This window comes from Vanellus vanellus (assembly GCF_965231255.1).
Source record: "Vanellus vanellus genome assembly, chromosome: 11".
NCBI classification, from domain to species: domain Eukaryota; kingdom Metazoa; phylum Chordata; class Aves; order Charadriiformes; family Charadriidae; genus Vanellus; species Vanellus vanellus.
Window position 1 is genome coordinate 2,240,535 of NC_138916.1, and position 17,386 is coordinate 2,257,920.

Sequence of the window (17,386 nt, forward strand, 5' to 3'; positions counted from 1 at the left end):
TGTTGAACCCAGAGCAGGTGGTTACTAACGTGGAGGGATCATAGGCAGGTTGGTAAGCAAAAACCAGTGGATTGTGTACTCTGTGCACTCTGGTTAGCTATGGAATTACTCGTCATTTAAATTCCAGTTCCTGATATATACATATAATACAATAAATTTTTAAAGAGACATTTATTATGCATAGAAGCTTGGCTATGGAGTACGAAAGTGAGATTTATAATTCATATTAAAAGTTCAAATTGTTTTTTTCATTTTTCAATAAGTTTCACTCCAAAATTACAGGCTTGGCATGGACATGGGCCGGATGAGCTGCTTTCTCAGCTGATTTGTTTTATTTTAGCAGTGGGAATTTGGCTGCCACGTGCTATGTTTATGTAATAACCAGCATGTCGTTTGGTGAGGAGCTCCTCAGACTGCTAAGGGCTAGGATTTATGCAACAGCGCATGGTCACATGCACTGTTCCTTAATGAACGTTGGCTTGATAACGCGCAGAAGTACACTTGATTTTGGCTGCACCTTGAAATAGTTAATCTATTAATTTCAATATTTATACGTGATATGGCCTGTATAAAGCTGTATTCCACAGCATGATTTAAAACAGAAATACTGCAAAGGTGTGTATTAGTCCAGTTTTACATTTATATATATACATGCAGAAGACACTTCAGTCATGACTGAAAGATGTATATACAAGTGTTCAGCAATACATAATTAAATCATTTTGAATGTATCTAAGCTGGACAGTCTGCAAATGCCAGCTGGGTCAGCGTGGCCAGGAGAAAAGCGGTCACCGTGCTTTCAAGGATTCCTGTCTGTCTAGTTACTTTCTGCTCTCCCGCTTCTGAGCTGACTGACTTAATTTAAAGTCGATGTTGTGTATATGCTCTGTGATGTTGAATTTAAAACGACTTTGTTTTTATGGTAAATAGATTAAAACCACATTAACTCTTAATCTGAAGCTGTAGCATTCCACTGAAACCCAGATAATGTGTGGTTAATAACTTTCATAGACCTAACAACAGTTCTGGAGCTTTTTAAAGGCATTTGCCACAAAATGCACGTGCTTAATGTAAATGAACTAACGAAATTGTTTGCTCCGTTTCTTGGGCTCTACGGGAAAGTGTTCTTAAATAAAAATCCCCACGCTAAGAGCTTCAATTCTTTTGAACTGCGTGAGCTTTCTGTACGATTCTGAAGCCAATACAAGAAGTTAAATACAATATTTGTAGTTTTCATAATAAATGCTCTAACAAATAGATAGAGAACAGGTAAGCACAACAAAGTACCTGCAAGTGTAGAAGGAGGAACCAAAACCATTTATCAGTCTTAACTTACTGGCTATGCATGGAAAAAATGAGTTTACTACTACAGTAATTTTTCTGTGTTTCTTCCTTTTCCACAGGCGTTTGATCACAGATTCCAAGGTTAAATTAAAGTACCAGCATTTAATAACCAATAGTTTTGTAGAGGTGAGTTTTCATTTGAAATTTTTAATGGCTTCTAGTTTGTCTTTGTCTCACACAGAACCAAACCAGAGAAGTTAGGCTTGCTTTTAACTTTAGAGACTATGCAAAAAACAACCCTGCTTTAATCAAATGTGACTAAAAGGTAGAGGCTTTACAGGGGTTATTTTATAGCCCGTTGAGTTACAGGTATAGTTGTAGGAAAATACAGAGAAAAATCTGCAGGACAAAAGTCCTAGAGATACAGCAAGCAGCTGTGGATAAAGAGAATGCCAGAGCTGTTCAATATATAGGTTCTGAGGAGCACTTAAATATTTATAGTTCTTGATTGTTACCTCAGATATTTCTGATTGAAAACCAGGAAACGTTACTGTAAGCAAGAACATGCCTGAAACATTTGCTATTTGAATTAAAGCTGTAAAATTGCTTTTAGCAAAATACTAATAGCTTTGCAACCTCAAAATCAAAATAAACTTGAGATAGGTGCTTTGGAAGGCTTCTCCGCTGTCCCAGTTTCCCAGTTGTACGTGTTCAGATTCGCTATAGGGTCCGGTATGTAAGTTGTAACTGGGATCAAGCTTTGACTCCTTGTTTGAAGTGATGTATGCAGTGATTTTTAGTTGAGTTTTGGCTTGTTGTTTGTTGTTCTGTTTTGTTTTTTAATGCAACGCCAGAGCTAAGCACGTGTTGCAGACTGAAAGACTGACAAAAGTCTAGTAGTGCAGACCAACACCTGTCTGCAAGACAGCAGGAACAGGCGATGAGGTGGTGTTTGAGGGGTGTTAGAAAGTGGTGCTTGTAAAAAGCTGGTGATCATGGTTTGTGAGCAGTTTCAGAAAGGCATCTGCAGCGGTGGAACAGAGATGGGCAGCTGCAAACAGCTTGATGGATACTTTTTTTTCAGTGGAAAGCTTCATAGCTTTGTATTCTTCAAAATATTTTCTCTGGGTGAGCTGGGAGGTCAGCAGAAGTGTTTGCGCTCCTCATCGTTCATAAGAGGCCATTTGACAGTGGAGAGTTGACTACCATATTCCTGCTTTCATTCAGTAGAAAGAAGGTAAATGCTCAGATTGAGGAGACAGCACTTTTATTGCAGAGGACTGGTAAGACAGAAAGGAGGAGTGTGACAAGGTCGTGGTTGAAAGGATGAAAAAGGGATGAAGGGCAGGTAGGGTCCTTATGCAGCATCCTTTTTCTATTATGTTTGGGTTTTTTTTTTACTTTATTTCATAGTGTAATCGACTGTTAAAATGGTGTCCTGCCCCAGATTGCCACCACGTCGTTAAAGTCCAATATCCTGATGCTAAACCTGTTCGCTGCAAATGTGGACGTCAGTTTTGGTAAGAATAATCAAGTAAAAGAACTGGATGCTGTTTTTTACTTTGAACGTCTCTTAGTATGTATTCTGTAAATCTGTACTGGGTTGTGGTTTACGGTGGTGGGAGAAGTATGGGAAGGGGGTGGGCTTCAAATGGTATGGCAGGATTAGGTACAGCTGGTTGTAAAGCCCGTCATTATGTAGTTGTTGTTCTGTCTTGTAAGCCTCCTTTGACAATGAGACAGATCCAGCTTTAACTGAGAGATGGACTTAAGATGAATGACTTCAGATTAGGTGAGGTTCCTGATTGCAGGCACTGTAGAGAATCAAAATGTTTTAAGATATATACTGCTCTGAAATAGCTGCTGAGGGATTTGAGGGTTTTTGGTTTTTTTTTTGGATGCGTGTAATATTTCCTTAGGACTCGCTTTGGCCTTTTCAGGAGAACAACCCGGCAGAAAACTTCCACGGTGTTAACCTAGTTAAAGTACTTTAATAATGTCTACTTTATTTGCTAATTTCTCCTTTCTTTCACTTACAGCTTTAATTGCGGTGAAAACTGGCATGATCCTGTTAAATGCAAGGTAAGCATGTCAAAGGACTTTCAACTTTTTCAAGTTTAGAAAATTGATGTGCATGATGTAGAAATGAAGCACAAGCGTTATGGCTGTTCATGTCAAGAAGCGTAGTAGTTCACCTGTTTAGATCGTAGCATGAGAAGAAACAGCAAAATTGTACCGGATGCCTTCAGGGTGCTTTAAAGTTGGACCTTGGGAAGGAACAGTGCCTCAGCCAGATGGGGAACAGTCTGGAGGAGGCTGTTACAGCTCTGATCCTCTGAAGAGGAATAAAGGTGCTTCAGGAGTTGAACGCTTCACTTGACAACAAGTGGTCCTGTACTAGGCATTTCTGTAGGTGTTCAGTGTTTCGGCAGGCTTGTGATTTGTTGTCCGGAAGGAATTAATTTGGTCCTGGGACCTGCTGCTGTGCAGTGAACTCTGGAACTGGGCTGTTTTTTTCGTGAAGCTGTCAGAAGCTGTAATCGAGCCTGGGATCCTGTGGCCTGTGCAGAGCTCGTTGACAGCCAGGTTTCACGCCCTGGGGACAGAGCAGTCGTGTTGCTGGTGACAAATGCAAAAAAAAAAACCTCCTTGGGAAGAAGGGAGGGAAAGCACCTAAGGATGCTGAACCTTTGGAGAGGTCTTTCCAGGTCAGGATGGTGCTGCAGGAAATGTCTGCAACTAAATTAGTTGCTGTTTGCACCGCTTTCCAGCACCACCAGCCTCCTGTATTCCCATGTGGTTGTGTGTTCCTTACCGTTACCCTAATGTAATCAGCTGTCTTGGGAACGTTTACAGTTCCTCTATTTAAATATAACTCTTCTTTCTCTTCTTTCTTCATTTTTCTAACAGTGGTTAAAGAAATGGATTAAGAAGTGTGATGATGACAGTGAAACTTCTAATTGGATTGCAGCAAACACAAAGGTGAGGCGTTTTCTCAGATTATATATAGATGTATCAGATGAAAACAAGAATGACAGCCTAATTCCTCTGTACTAGGGTTATTCTTTCTGTTGCATGTCATTAGTTAAGAGCAAGCCTTAAAATCCACAGTACATGAAGTACTCCTGTTTGAAGAGCAAATAGGTGTTACTGCCTTGAATCAGGTGAGGTTCTTTGGGTTAAGTAGAGATTGCTCCTGTAGGAAAGAGTTAATTGGAGACCCAAAGGAAGCTCAAGTTCTTAAGTCTTTGGGCTCCTGTCTGGCACTGATGGCTTCCCTGAGCAGATCTGTGCCTCGCTCCAAGCGTGTGAAACATGTTAACACCACCCGTGGCTTGATTTGGCTGTGATAATTTACATCTGCCTTTAAATCCCCTGGGCCAGCCTCCTGAGGAGTTGTTCATTTCCGCTGGGCAGGATTCCAGATAGAGACTGGCAGAACAGCTGTTAAGATTTTATTATGTAAATGTCTTCCTTCCAGCTAGCCCGACTTTGCCTGAAACTTCAGCCTTTGCTCAGTTTGGGAAGAATTAAAACAAAGGTTGCCATGGTGGCCAGAAAACAAAAGCAGCCGAAGCCAGATGCCATCGTGCCTTAGGAGCAGACCTGGGTCTGCGCGGAGCCGGGAGGGTGGAGGGAGGTGGGGAGGGTGTGAGGAAATGGCTGCTTTGTTTTCTTAGCTCCGTTGTGTAACTGGTTAATGGTATTGTTTGCAGCAGCGGCTGCTGCTTTCTGGGACTGGCTGTGTGTTTTTCATTGACCTGGAATGTTGCATTATGGTGAAAGCAGAAACACCCATCGCGCTGAAATGCACAGTTAAAAGTCGGGCTGAAATTGTGCGGTCTCGGCTGCTTCTCTCTGTTTCGTGGGCTGAGACTTGTGTGGTCCCTGCTTGGAGGCTGAACCTTGCTCAATAAAGTGAACTTGGCTTTTTCGGAGGTGGGTGTGTTCAAAGATGTATTGTGGCTCAAGAACTGAACCGGATTTGTTCAAAGTTTGCTTCATCTTCAGGTATCGCTCATATTAAACCCGAGGAAGAGCAACCAAATAGGTTGGAAAGACCTGAGTGTAAGCACATGCAAAGCAACTTTTAGCCTTGGGTATCAAATATTTGGGATGTCAGAATGGCCACAGCCCTATTTTGCCTGTGATGAAGCCCTCGGGAGCCAGACGAGGAGCTGCTGCTGCCTCCAGGAGTGTGATCTTGGTCATGGCCGTAGGGCTCCCTATGTTCTACCTGTCCCTACCTTGGCACGTCCTGCTAAAGACCAGGATCTGAGCTGAGTTTTGTTACGATCATATATTAAGCTTTCCCTTACTGGATTCTTTGCCCATTAAAAAGGCTGAAATGATATATGCATATGTGTTAATGTGGACCAAACATGAATAATGTGCCACTAACACTGGCTACTGGAAATAGGAAGGGACTTGTCTCTTTCAGACAAGATGATGAGTGTTTCTGCAGCTTGTTGCTCGCAGATTTAAGCATAGACAGAAATATTAAAGATGGTGATTTATTTAGTTTTTTTTTGTTTCCTGCCTTGCCCATTCCTTCCTTCCTTCCTTCCTTGACTTTGTCAGGTAGGAGCCACGCTCACGGTTGGGCTGGTATTTAAAGCATAGCTCAGACTGTCAGAAATAGTATCGAACAGCCAGAATAAAAAGATTTTCTGTGGGAAACACCCATCCAGAGGATGGTGAGGAGGGGAAATCGAGTATGGCCAAGCCATGCTGGCATCAGCCCAGCTTATCTGTTAGTTCCTGTAGTCTGGTGTCGGCAGCAGAAGAGCTGTTGTCCTTGAACATCCGTGTCTAAGCTACTTCCTCTAATACCATACGAGATGCTCCTACAGCAAGAAAATACTTTGGAGCCCAGGCTGGGCAGCAGCAACAGGAAGAAAAATAACATCAGGGTCATTGCACCAGACATGTGAGCAAGCCAACTGTCCTGGAGTCTTATGGTATCCGTATCAATTGAATTAACTGAAGGACAATATCACAATTATTCTCTCTCTGAACCGACATGTGATTCAATTGAGGGGAAAGTTGGCAGGAAACGTAACCCACCCCTCGTAACGATCTCTGCCGCCTTGTGGGCAGCAAAGACGTGGAAGGTGGTAATTTCACACTGCTGCAGTGATAAAACGTGAGCAGCGCTGGCTGCTGGAACATGTGCAGCTGGAGCTTCGCCGCCTCTGGAGAACCAGATCAGCCCAGAGCCACAGGGCTGCCGGGCACCATCTTCTCTTGTCTGAATTGCCCGCTGGCCCTTGGCCAATGGCAAGGGCAAACCCAACTGTCTGTCTGACAGAGACACAGTCCTACTGCTGGTCAGAGAGGAACCAAGTGAAATCCTTTCCTGCCGTAGCAGGAGGTTGTAGCAGTGCACTGGGATAGGAATTGCAGAGTTGGAGTTGCCCCTTACCTGGTCTCTGTACTATTTCTAGCAGGAAAACAGGATGGTCATTTTTGGGGAGGGATGTCTGCTGCTTTCACAGCTATTTGCTTCAGTGACTGCAAGTCAGAGCCCAAATTCTGTGTTGAATTTCTTCATTTTGAAGAACCTAGAAGGGAATCGGATCAGGTACCATCAGATGCAAAAAATCCCCGTTTTCACTGGAGAAACCCTCAAGTAATTTAATTGCTACTGTGGTCTCCGTCACTGTTTCTAGCTTTTGAAAAGTGCTTTCTCGAGTCCTCCAAGCATGATGCTGAGCTGCAGTCCTGTCCCACGTGGTCTCCATTCAGGGAAGAAAAAGTCCTATCTTAGCAAGATGGAGATGGAAGAGAAAAATACCGGTCCTCCTGGAATGTGGGCTTGAAATCTGGGTAATCCTTTGCAACAGGAGGATGCGAGATACATTCGTTCCAGCTTGCCCTGGGAGACAGAATAGGAAAAGAAAAATTAAGCAATTGTTGTATCGGAGAACAGAAAAGTGAAAACTCTGCTGAATTGGTTTCTGTTCACAAACTGGAGTGATGTGATGCATTTTTTGATTAATTATGTAGAATAGCCTGAATGAAAAAGGAGGAGATTTGAGTAACAAGTTCTGTGGTTTTCTATATCTTTTTTTTTTTTTTTTTTTTTTTTTTTAAATTTTGCATTCATATAGTTGCACTTAGGAGACCTGCACGAAATTCTTTCTGCTTGTATGAGATGCAACCCTTGCAGTGGAGAGCGTGCTGGAGTTGATGGCCTTTTCCTTAAGATGCTTTCACATATGAGTTCAGCTTAACTACATTAATTTAAACTTGAGATAAGCCTATACAAAGTCTTTAACAAGCCTTTAATTCTCCGTTGTCTTGCCAGAGAAGGATTGAATAGTCCAAGGTTTTGCACACTTCTTTCCTTCTCAGCTAGTTGCAATAACTTGGTTCTTAAATAGTTCCTTGAATTAAACTAGGCAGGTTTCAGGTATTATTTGGTTCATGTAGCTTTGGGGATAAAGAAACCACGTAGATCAGGTACTTCTGTATTTCTTACTCCTTACTACTTAAAAGTCCAAAATAAATGCACAAATCCAAGTTTTCTGTTAAGGTGTAGCAAGACTGCCTGAAAGGAGCCTAAAAGGAGAGGGGGAAAAACATGTTTCAAACCTGAGTTTCAGTGATGTTAATCTTTCTGCATCTGAGCATACTAAAGGAAGAAGAACAAAGGTGGTAACGGTGCCGGTCTTTACCCAAGGCACTGTTGCTTGGGGGGTTTTTATTTTCGTGGAAGTTAAATTGGTGTTAATGAAAGTTGTTTATCTGATACTAAAAATGCCCCTGCCTTACCGCTTTTGGTTCCTGGCATGTCACCATCTCATTATCTCCCGGGCTAGACAGGGCTTGAATGCCTGATGTATAAAATGGGCAGATTTTCTTCCTCCAGAAAAGCTATTGGCTATTTTTCTCCTCTAAGTGAGATAAAATGGCACGAGCCCAGTTCTCTTCCTTTTCAGGTCACTTTTTAATGTCTGAACATGCGCTCCCTCTGTACTTTCTGGAAGTCCTACATTTGTTCTAACGCGTGGCAGTGCTGGCAGCCTCTTCAATCCTCCCTGGGCACCAGCATCGAACTTTGCTCTTTCGTTTCTCACCAGCACATTTTTCTGCTGGAGCTGCGAACAGCGTCTTTCCTAAGATGTCAAAGTGCCATCTTTTCCTCTCAGATAAGCAAGTGTTTAAAATACCCTGCTTTGCTCAATGATTCTAGGTCTTGTCATGGTATACTATTCTATATTAACCATAATTAAGTTCAGTGGTTTTGGATTTTGTCAAAGTGCATTAAGAAATCCCCATGGGGTTTCAGGATTATTGTTTTTGGTTTTGTGTGTTGGTGTTTTTTTTGTTGTTTTTTTTTTTTTTTTTTTTTATGGATTATAGGTGAAGGTGTCACTGTGAATGTGGCTGGGAGGCTGATATACACCGCTTGCCTTCAGGAGACCTGGAGAGGACTAATCTGTTTCACCTTCACTGTAATATGTTTCTAACGAGCCTCCCCTATAGAGACCGGCAGCTGAGGTTTATGGTGTGTTATGTACACACAGCCTTTATACAACAAAATAGGGATTGTTCTCCTTTTGCCAGGTTCCCTGGGCTTTTGTTTCGAAGTGCAGCGTGGAAGCACAACACCAAATTGTTTAGAGTGGAACAATGTTAATGAGGTCACTTCTGCATCGTGGCATGACCGATAACGTGCAGAATAATCTACCGGTTTAGTAATTTGATTTGCTGGCTATTCTGTTGTTGCGTAGTTGTAATTCTCAATAAGATCTTCCTTCCCTATCCTCCTTAATCTATAAATCTCTCCCACTCGTTGCGTTGGTGGCTTGAGTAGTTGCTGCTTTTTTCTTTCCGCTGGCGTTCAGCTTTTCTTTAACAGGTTCTTCTTGTGGCTTTTCCATAATTTTTAGTAATATTCAGCTTTTACACAGCTTTGTGCATCTGTATAACTTACTCTGAAATCTGTCTTCCTTGTGCTTTGCTTGACAAGCATATAAAGGCTTGAAAAGCATGGCATTCCCTCTAATAAAAGGGCTGTAATTAGGGTCTTTTTGTTCTAATTTGCATCACAGGGCTAGAAGCCCTAAGCACCCTGAGCAGCTTGGTCTCCTCCTCAAAGACAGGAGAGCAGAATTTCAGTGTTCCTAATTGATCTGGGAATGAGGATGGCCCCACAAGTGGCGTGGATGTGCCGTGGATGTGCCGTGTTGCGCCTCTCCAGCTTGGCAGGTCATCCGGGAACTGTTTTTTTTTCTTCCACGTGATCACTGCAGCTGCTTATTGGATTAGCCGCATCTTCCACCAAGGCACGTGGGTGTCGACATCAGATGTGTTTTGAAGAAACCTTACAGCTCTGCGACCACCATCATCTATAGGGCCATGAAGACGATCAGGGGGATGGAGCACCTCTCCTACAAGGAGAGGCTGAGAGAGTTGGGGTTGTTCAGCCTGGAGAAGAGAAGGCTCCGGGGAGACCTTATTGTGGCCTTCCAGTACCTAAAGGGGCTCCAGGAGAGTTGGGGAGGGACTTTTTACTAGGCCGTGTAGTGATAGGACGAGGGGGAATGGCTTCAAACTGGAAGAAGGTAGATTTAGATTAGATGTTAGGAAGAAATTTTTCTCTTTGAGGGTGGTGAGCCCCTGGCGCAGGTTGCCCAGGGAAGCTGTGGCTGCCCCTTCCCTGGAGGTGTTCAAGACCAGGTTGGACAGGGCTTGGAGTAACCTGGTATAGTGGGACGTGTCCCTGCTCATGGCAGGGGGGTGGAACTAGATGATCTTGAAGATCCATTCCAACCTAAACCATTCTATAATTCTGTGATCTCGTGAAAAAACATTCTTCACTGCATACCCTGGGATCAGCGTTTGGGTGACAGGGGAGCTGTGTGATGATGTGACAGGGGTGCAGCACCACTGTTCATGTGTGTTATTGAAGGGTACCCTGGCTGATGAGCTCATTGAGCAGGGATCTTCACAGTTGTGAAGGGTATTGATGGGATAAACCTAAATTTGGGTCCTGAGGTGTTTGGTGCAGGATTGGAAGAGGGAGGAGGGCTGCCTGGAAAAGGGAAAATAAACACTGCACTGGGTAGTGTGTTTAAAGGAGAGACCGTTTTTGACTCAAATTCACAGAACTGCGTTGACTGACTAACGGGGAACAAGCTGACCTGGCTGAACATCCATCCTATGGACAGCCCAATAGGACATCTTGATGATGTCCCCCCCGAGATGGCCTGCAAGGGAGCTACTCTGCTTCCTTTACTGTTGTTTGTAGTGTAGGTACTCCGTTTGTAGGACAGACACAGGTGACGGGGAGGAAAGCAGGGCTGGAAAAATCCCCGTAGGTGCTTGTTTGATTGTTTGAACACATCAGACTAACAACCAACCCAAAAAAATCTGAACCGAAACAAGTAAGCGGCCAGCTAGCACGCAGCGTACTGGCAGGGTAGGAGGACAGGAGGAGAGAAAGAAACAGTCATCAAACTACTGGAATAGTTCCCCAAATCTGGGGAATCTTTTTATTTACATGACAAACCTGATCTTTTGGTTAGAAACTGAGCTTTGTCCTCTTATTCAGGCCAAGCCCCGGGGTTGTGACCTGTTGATGGGATGGGAGCTCTTGGCTGAACAGGAGGGCAGCACTTCCCAAACAAGTCCTGTAATAGCAGACTGGCTCCTTTCAAAGGAACGGCTACACCCTTGCTTAGGAAAACCCTTGCTGGTTGTGTGGGATGTCGCCCCGTTTCTGCTCTGTCCTTAACCTTTTCCCTTCAGGATCAGGCAGTAGGACCAAAGCAGGACTTGGAAGAGGGAGAAATGATGGCAGCACTCAAGTGGAGCGCTCTGCTATTGCTGGGGAGACCAGAGTCCTGAAATTATTTAGGTCGGAAGGGACCTCTGGGTGTCATCTTGTTCAGCCCCCTCCCAGCTCCAGGCAAGGATAACCTCAACGTTAGGCCATGCTGCTGTAACGAGCCTTGCTTTTCATTAGTGCTCAGGTCTGCAAATTTGCAATCGTCAAGAAGCAAAATTAGCTGAAAGCACTTTAATTATGTTGTCCAAAAAGAAGCTGTAGTCTCTCACGCCTTTCCCCTTGTGTCTTTTCCCTTGTAACCTGCTTTGCCTTACTGCAAACCTTCCTCCCTGCGGTGGGATGGGCCATGTCTGACATCTGGAGACCGCACTGGTCTCTTGCACCTCTGAAGCTATCTTCTGGGTACTTCTCATTGTGCGGATTCTCCTGTCTCTTACAGTACAAGTAGGCAGACTCGTATGAAAATGTAGTAATGGTTGGGGCACTTGGAGTGGATGTACAAGAAGTAGCAGTTATAGACTGATTGAACGTGTTGGTTTCTTCCTTTGTTGAGAGTTTGTGAGTGCCGGAATAGGAAATGGTGCTCTTGATGTCTCCTCTGGTTACCAAACAGTAAAGATGGGCTCCTAACTGGGGATGGGATTTCACATGCTTCTGACCCAAAAGCTGCAGCTGGTGTTACACAAGTGGGGATTACTTGTTTTGATACGTTTATTTATTGCCTTGTAAATAAAACTGGCTTTTGTGAAAACTTCATAAATGCTGGTGTGGCTGTGTGAGCTGGATTGAGGAACTCATCTAGGCTAAAATACTTGTTGGTTTTATTTTGGGTTGGTTTGTTTTGTTTTTTCCCAGCTCTCATGCAGCTGCTTTGTGTCCCAGCACAAGAGAAGTGCCACCGGGATGGGAAGAAGCAGCAGAAGAGAGTTGGACTGGTTTCCTTTGCTCGTAGGGTCAGCGTAATACATTCTTGCAACCTCGGCTTTGTGTAGTCATTGGGATACTACAGAAATAATCTTTTATGCTCTACATGAGTTGAATATCATTTAGGAAGTAACCATATGCTGCTGACGTACAAGAATGATACTGGTGTTATAAAAAAAACCCCAACCCTATTCCCAAAAGGCTTTTGCTGTGCAGTGCTGCTCTTCGATGTCCTCGTGTTTGTCAAAGGCCTCACACCTGAAAGGGAAGCCCCATGTGGGCTTTTGTAGAAAAGTCTTCAGTGAGATGTCATAATAAGGGGAGGGGGGGAAAGGGGCCTGATGGGAAATGTGGAAATGCCCCAGGAGTAGAAGTGTCTTTTTAGTTGACAGAAGCTTTTTTTTTTTTTTTTTTTTTTTTTTTTTTGAAGCATGCTACTCTTACTGCATATTTTCAGATACTTTTTTTGGAGGGCATTTTACAACTGCAGGTGTCTCAGATTGATAACAGCGTGATATCAGCTCACGGTTAAGCTTTTTTCAGTTTGGAGGGCTGAAATGGGCCAAACGCTTGGTGGTGAGGAAAGCCAGATGCCTTCCCCTGGGCAGTTACAGACCATCGCTACTGCTGTGATTTTGGAGAAGGTCGTGAAGTTACCCATCCAGTGTACCACCATGAGAGCAGCATAGAAAAATGTGTTATTCCTTAGGGTTGTGAGTTTTTTGCTGTCTAGCCGCTCTGATTTTGGAAATATTTTAAAGGCCTGACTCAAAAGAGGACCACAGTGATCACAGGGAAGAAGTAAATCGTACATTTCGCTCGATGTGTGATCTCTTACTGCCACGGGAACCTTTCTAACCTCACAAGACTGTTGTAGGTTCTGCGCTTTCCCCGCTAATGGTGCGCTCTGTCCTGTGAACAGGAATGCCCGAAATGCCATGTCACCATCGAGAAGGATGGGGGCTGCAACCACATGGTCTGTCGGAACCAGAACTGCAAAGCGGAGTTCTGCTGGGTGTGTCTGGGCCCCTGGGAGCCCCATGGATCTGCCTGGTGAGTTCAGGAACGTGCCTTGCTGGAAGGCGAGGAAGCCGTGATGCAAGCGGCATGGATTTGAACTGAAATCTGTGGAATCGGTGTCCCTGTTACAGGTACAACTGTAATCGCTACAATGAGGATGATGCAAAGGCAGCAAGGGATGCACAGGAGGTGAGTCCATAACCTTTGGCGATAAGAGAAATCACCAACCCCGTGTTGTGCTTTTGGGCTTTCTGTAAACCTATAAATGGGCTCTGAAGAATTTTTTGGATTTGGGTACAAATCCAGAAGCCAGTTAAGTTCCCCCACAGCTTTGGACTCTTGCTTCGTTCCAGAAAAAAAAAGCAAAGCCATTCAAAGCCGCTTTAACCCAATTTAAAGAACACATTAACTCAGTTGTTATCTGTCATGCTGCCTTTGCCGGCTTCATAGCAGCTCTTCGCATGAAGCCATCATAATGCCGTGGGTCTGCGACAACAACCTTCACATCTTTCATAAAATGATCTTTACTGCGAAGTTCTTAATGTGAGTCCTGAGGTGTTTAAGTACAGCAGACCTTTTGAATGTAAATAGAATAGACTTCAGTTGTTCCCATAACTGTACTTGAAGGCTTCATAGAGAAGAAATTGTGAGTGAAGGTGCAGCTACATTAAACTGTTTTGTGAATATGGATAGAGCCAAAAACCTTTTTAACGGGGAGGGGTTGCATGCTGTGTGCTGCAGCTTGCAGAAATCTGTTTCCTGCATCTCTGTCAAAGTACCGTTACAGCCAAGAACCAGAGTATTTCCTGCAGCCCCTCCTCCTGCATGTGAGGATGACTTTGGCTAATAGGTGCCACCTTTGCGCATCCGCAATGTACAAATTTAACTGTGCCCATGTTGTCTTTTTTTTTTTTTTCAGCTGATCTGTCAGTGAGAAGAAAATAAGATTAATGGCTGTGTATTGAGTCATCTTGGTTCCCTTGTACTCCTTAACACATGGTGTCTTCCCCCTGCTCTATAATCAGCGTGGCCTAGGCAACCTAAGGTTGCTGTCTTAACACAAGCACATAATTGTTGAATTAGAATCCTTCATCAGCCAAAAAAAAAAAAAATATCTGTTTCTCGCTGTTTGTCATGGCACTGAAAGCATTTAAGTCCTGTAACTTGAATTGAGAGGCTGAAATTCAAAACTCATCAGGCTTTGGCAATGTGATTCTAATTACTTTCAAGGTTTGGAGTGAGGATGCCACAGCTGAGCTAGGAATTTCCCCACATGACAGCGAGCTGCTGTGGGTCTGGCCTTCCATCTCCACCCAATGTCAGGGTTAACAGTGCCGCACAAAGCGGCGCCATGGACGTCTGGCCAACGTGAGAGGAGAGGAAGCACCTTTGGAAAGGAAGCTTGTTCTCAGGGTCAGGAAGAGCCTTGTGAAGGGTTTACTTCTCTTGCAGATGTTACTTTGTTTTAACTATTTGTTTTCTTTTTCCCTAATGGGAATTAACACAGCGATCCAGAGCAGCCCTGCAGAGGTACCTGTTCTACTGCAACCGCTATATGAACCACATGCAGAGCCTGCGCTTTGAGCACAAGCTCTATGCTCAGGTGAAGCAGAAAATGGAGGAGATGCAGCAGCACAACATGTCGTGGATCGAAGTGCAGTTCCTGAAGAAAGCAGTCGACGTCCTCTGCCAGTGTCGTGCCACACTCATGTACACTTACGTCTTTGCCTTCTACCTCAAAAAGAATAATCAGTCCATTATCTTTGAGGTAGGAGAAAACGTGGTTGTCGGGAGTTCAGAGTACAAAGTGAAGTGAAATAGGGATGTAATGGTTGGAGAAGCTGTTTTCTCCAGTTGTGCAGAAGTGAATCTGTCTTAATGTTCTGCTGTGCAAAAGGTAGAGGCCGTGCTGGGTGTCATGCAGCATTGTCTGCTGGAGGAGGAAGTAGAGTCACAAGTTACTGCCCTCTGAAACAAGAAAGGGATTGAGGTTCTGTCTTAATGCCTTCTTTGCCAGTTCAAAGCTTAAATCTGGCATTTTGTCTTTCCCCAGTGTTGGCATTTTTCCAAGAGTACTACCAGAAAAATTCCACTTGAAGGTCTAAACATGGAGGTCCCAGCTGCTTCGAAGCTGAAACTGTACTGGCTGTTTATGGTTTAAAACAGTCTTTTGCTGATCTTTGTGCAGCACCGAAGCAGGATGCTTCTGCGCTGCGCGCTCAGCAAAGGGCGCACGAAAATGAGCCGTCATGAAGGCTCTGATGCTGCTGTGCATGTACCAGGTGTCAGTGGAGGCTTTGCCAACGCTGGTGAAAACACCAGTTGACACGGGACAGAATGGGATGTGAATTGTGTTGTAAGGAAAGGATTTTTTCTTAGGCTTGACAGGATATTGCAGATTGAAGAAGACACAAGGCTTGCTGGTAGGTAGGCAGATTCTCTTCTGATCAAATGAAGAAATTTCAGCTTTTTCAATCTTGATGCTCAGAGCAGGTTACTAGTGTTACACAGTGCATATATACCGAATCTCCTTTTTATTTCAGTACTGATTTAAGTTGGATTGAAGAAAAAGATTTCTTTCTTTCCTTCCCCCCCAAAAAAACCTCCTTTTTCTTTCTGTTTTGTTTTTGTTTTTTTTTCTTTTTTGTCTTTACAGAATAACCAAGCAGACTTAGAGAATGCTACGGAGGTGCTTTCCGGGTACCTTGAGCGAGATATATCCCAAGATTCACTGCAAGATATAAAGCAGAAAGTACAGGATAAGTACAGGTTTGTTTTTTGAATAATCCTCTATTTCAAAGTACCTGTAGCACCATCCTGTGTGACAGGTAGTGACGTGTGTACTTGCCAAGCTACGGTTTCCTCCAGAGTCACATCCCTGGGAAGCTGTTTGCTGGTGGCCTTCTGCCATACATTGTCATCATCGGCTGGTCCCTGGGCATCTGAGAGGAGCAGCAGCAGCGGTGTCCCGCACCAACCCCTGGAATTGTCAGCGGTGAAAGGCCTCGCGTAGATGCTGGCAGTGTCTTTTTGTACCCCAGCTCTCGGGAGGGGGGAGAAGGTGACAGCCTGCAAGGAAAGGTTCCCAACTCTGCCTTACGTCTGCTTTGCTGAGCAGAAGCTAGAAGATTCAGTCCTGTAATGGAAAAATATTGTGACCAAAAGCAATGGCTTTTCATACGCTGCTGTTCCCGCACAGAAGGAGCACGTGGGATTGGCCAGGACCGAGGCAGGACCTATGTAGTGAGGGCCAGAGAAGAACAAGCAGTGACTTTGTTGTTCCCAGCTGACAGCCTTGGCCTAGGATGAGTTGCCATAAGAGCAGTCAGCTCTTTTATTTATATGTTGGGTCCATTTGCGCAAAACGTGAGTGTAGAAAAGCCATCTGAAAGAAGAGGGAGAGGGCATCCTGCCCACGTAGGGATGAGAACAGAAAAGCTGGGGTCCAGGTGACACAAATGCCAGTGCTTTTTTACAGTCCCAGAGGAATTGCTTCTGTACGGTGGAAAAATACAAAGCTGTAAATGTGGATGAGTCAGAGGATTATGGCTTGCATTTTTGAGGCATTTTGCCAAAGTCACTAAATTTTTTATGCCTAGCTTGGGAGGGGGGGAAGCCAAAGTAGGGTGAGCTGTAGTGACTAAGGGGCTCAGGGGAGTGGAAGTAGCTGTTAAGCTGTGGGGGGCCTGTGGCTCTCTCTGCCACGGTCTGGCAGCATGGCTGGGACTGGGCAAGGCTATCAGACCTTCTTTTTTTGAGATATTTTGTAATTTACCCTTTAAGACCACTGTTAAGTCGGTGTCTCGGCTCAAGCTGCTTGTTCGCCTAAGTCCTCTGAAACCGGATGCTCTTCTAGGAGTGGTAACAGCTATCCAGAAGAAATTAAAACCTAATATAGCCTGATTGCCCGAAAACGTAGTAGCCCAAACCTGCCTTCATGTTTCTTGGAGGAAAGTATGCATCTGTCAAGCCCACACAGGTCCCTAATTAACTAGTTCAGTCATGTCTTGATTGTGTCCTGCACGGTACTCTTTGTCTACTGGTTACGGTGTACTGATGCAAGACTGGGACCAAGGATGTTATTGAGGTGGGTTTAACGAGCTCTGGGAAATTGCTGGAACTGACCTCCCAGCTCATTTGGTTTCAGCTGTTTCTATCTCCTAGCTTGCAAAGACATTTCTAGAAAAGGGGATTAAAGCCCCACCACCAGCAGCAAAATAACCGAAGTTGGGAAGGCAGAAACTGTGCGTGTTTGCTATCACACGTTTCAGAAAATCAATGGGACTTTGTGTACCATGATTTCTGTTGCAACAGCTGGTAGCAAGGCGAAGAGCCAGAACAGTTTTATTCAGAGAAATG

At 44.2% G+C, this 17,386-nt stretch overlaps 1 protein-coding gene across 5 annotated transcripts in view; it reads left to right on the forward strand.

Annotated features, from left to right (window-relative positions):
* ARIH1 (ariadne RBR E3 ubiquitin protein ligase 1) overlaps positions 1 to 17,386 on the forward strand; it is a 61,663-nt gene that overhangs the window by 43,007 nt on the left and 1,270 nt on the right. For 2 of the 5 annotated variants that reach the window (XM_082488805.1, XM_082488807.1), the window contains exons 6-14: positions 1,404 to 1,470; positions 2,698 to 2,804; positions 3,324 to 3,366; positions 4,195 to 4,266; positions 12,930 to 13,060; positions 13,159 to 13,215; positions 14,522 to 14,795; positions 15,684 to 15,796; positions 15,896 to 16,141. In XM_082488805.1, coding sequence (XP_082344931.1) covers positions 1,404 to 1,470; positions 2,698 to 2,804; positions 3,324 to 3,366; positions 4,195 to 4,266; positions 12,930 to 13,060; positions 13,159 to 13,215; positions 14,522 to 14,795; positions 15,684 to 15,796; positions 15,896 to 16,040 — 1,009 coding nt within the window. In that variant the 3' untranslated portion in view covers positions 16,041 to 16,141. Of the gene's footprint in view, positions 1 to 1,403; positions 1,471 to 2,697; positions 2,805 to 3,323; positions 3,367 to 4,194; positions 4,267 to 12,929; positions 13,061 to 13,158; positions 13,217 to 14,521; positions 14,796 to 15,683; positions 15,797 to 15,895; positions 16,142 to 17,386 lie in introns of those variants that run through there. The other 3 variants (XM_082488806.1, XM_082488809.1, XM_082488808.1) reach the window with 3 other exon arrangements.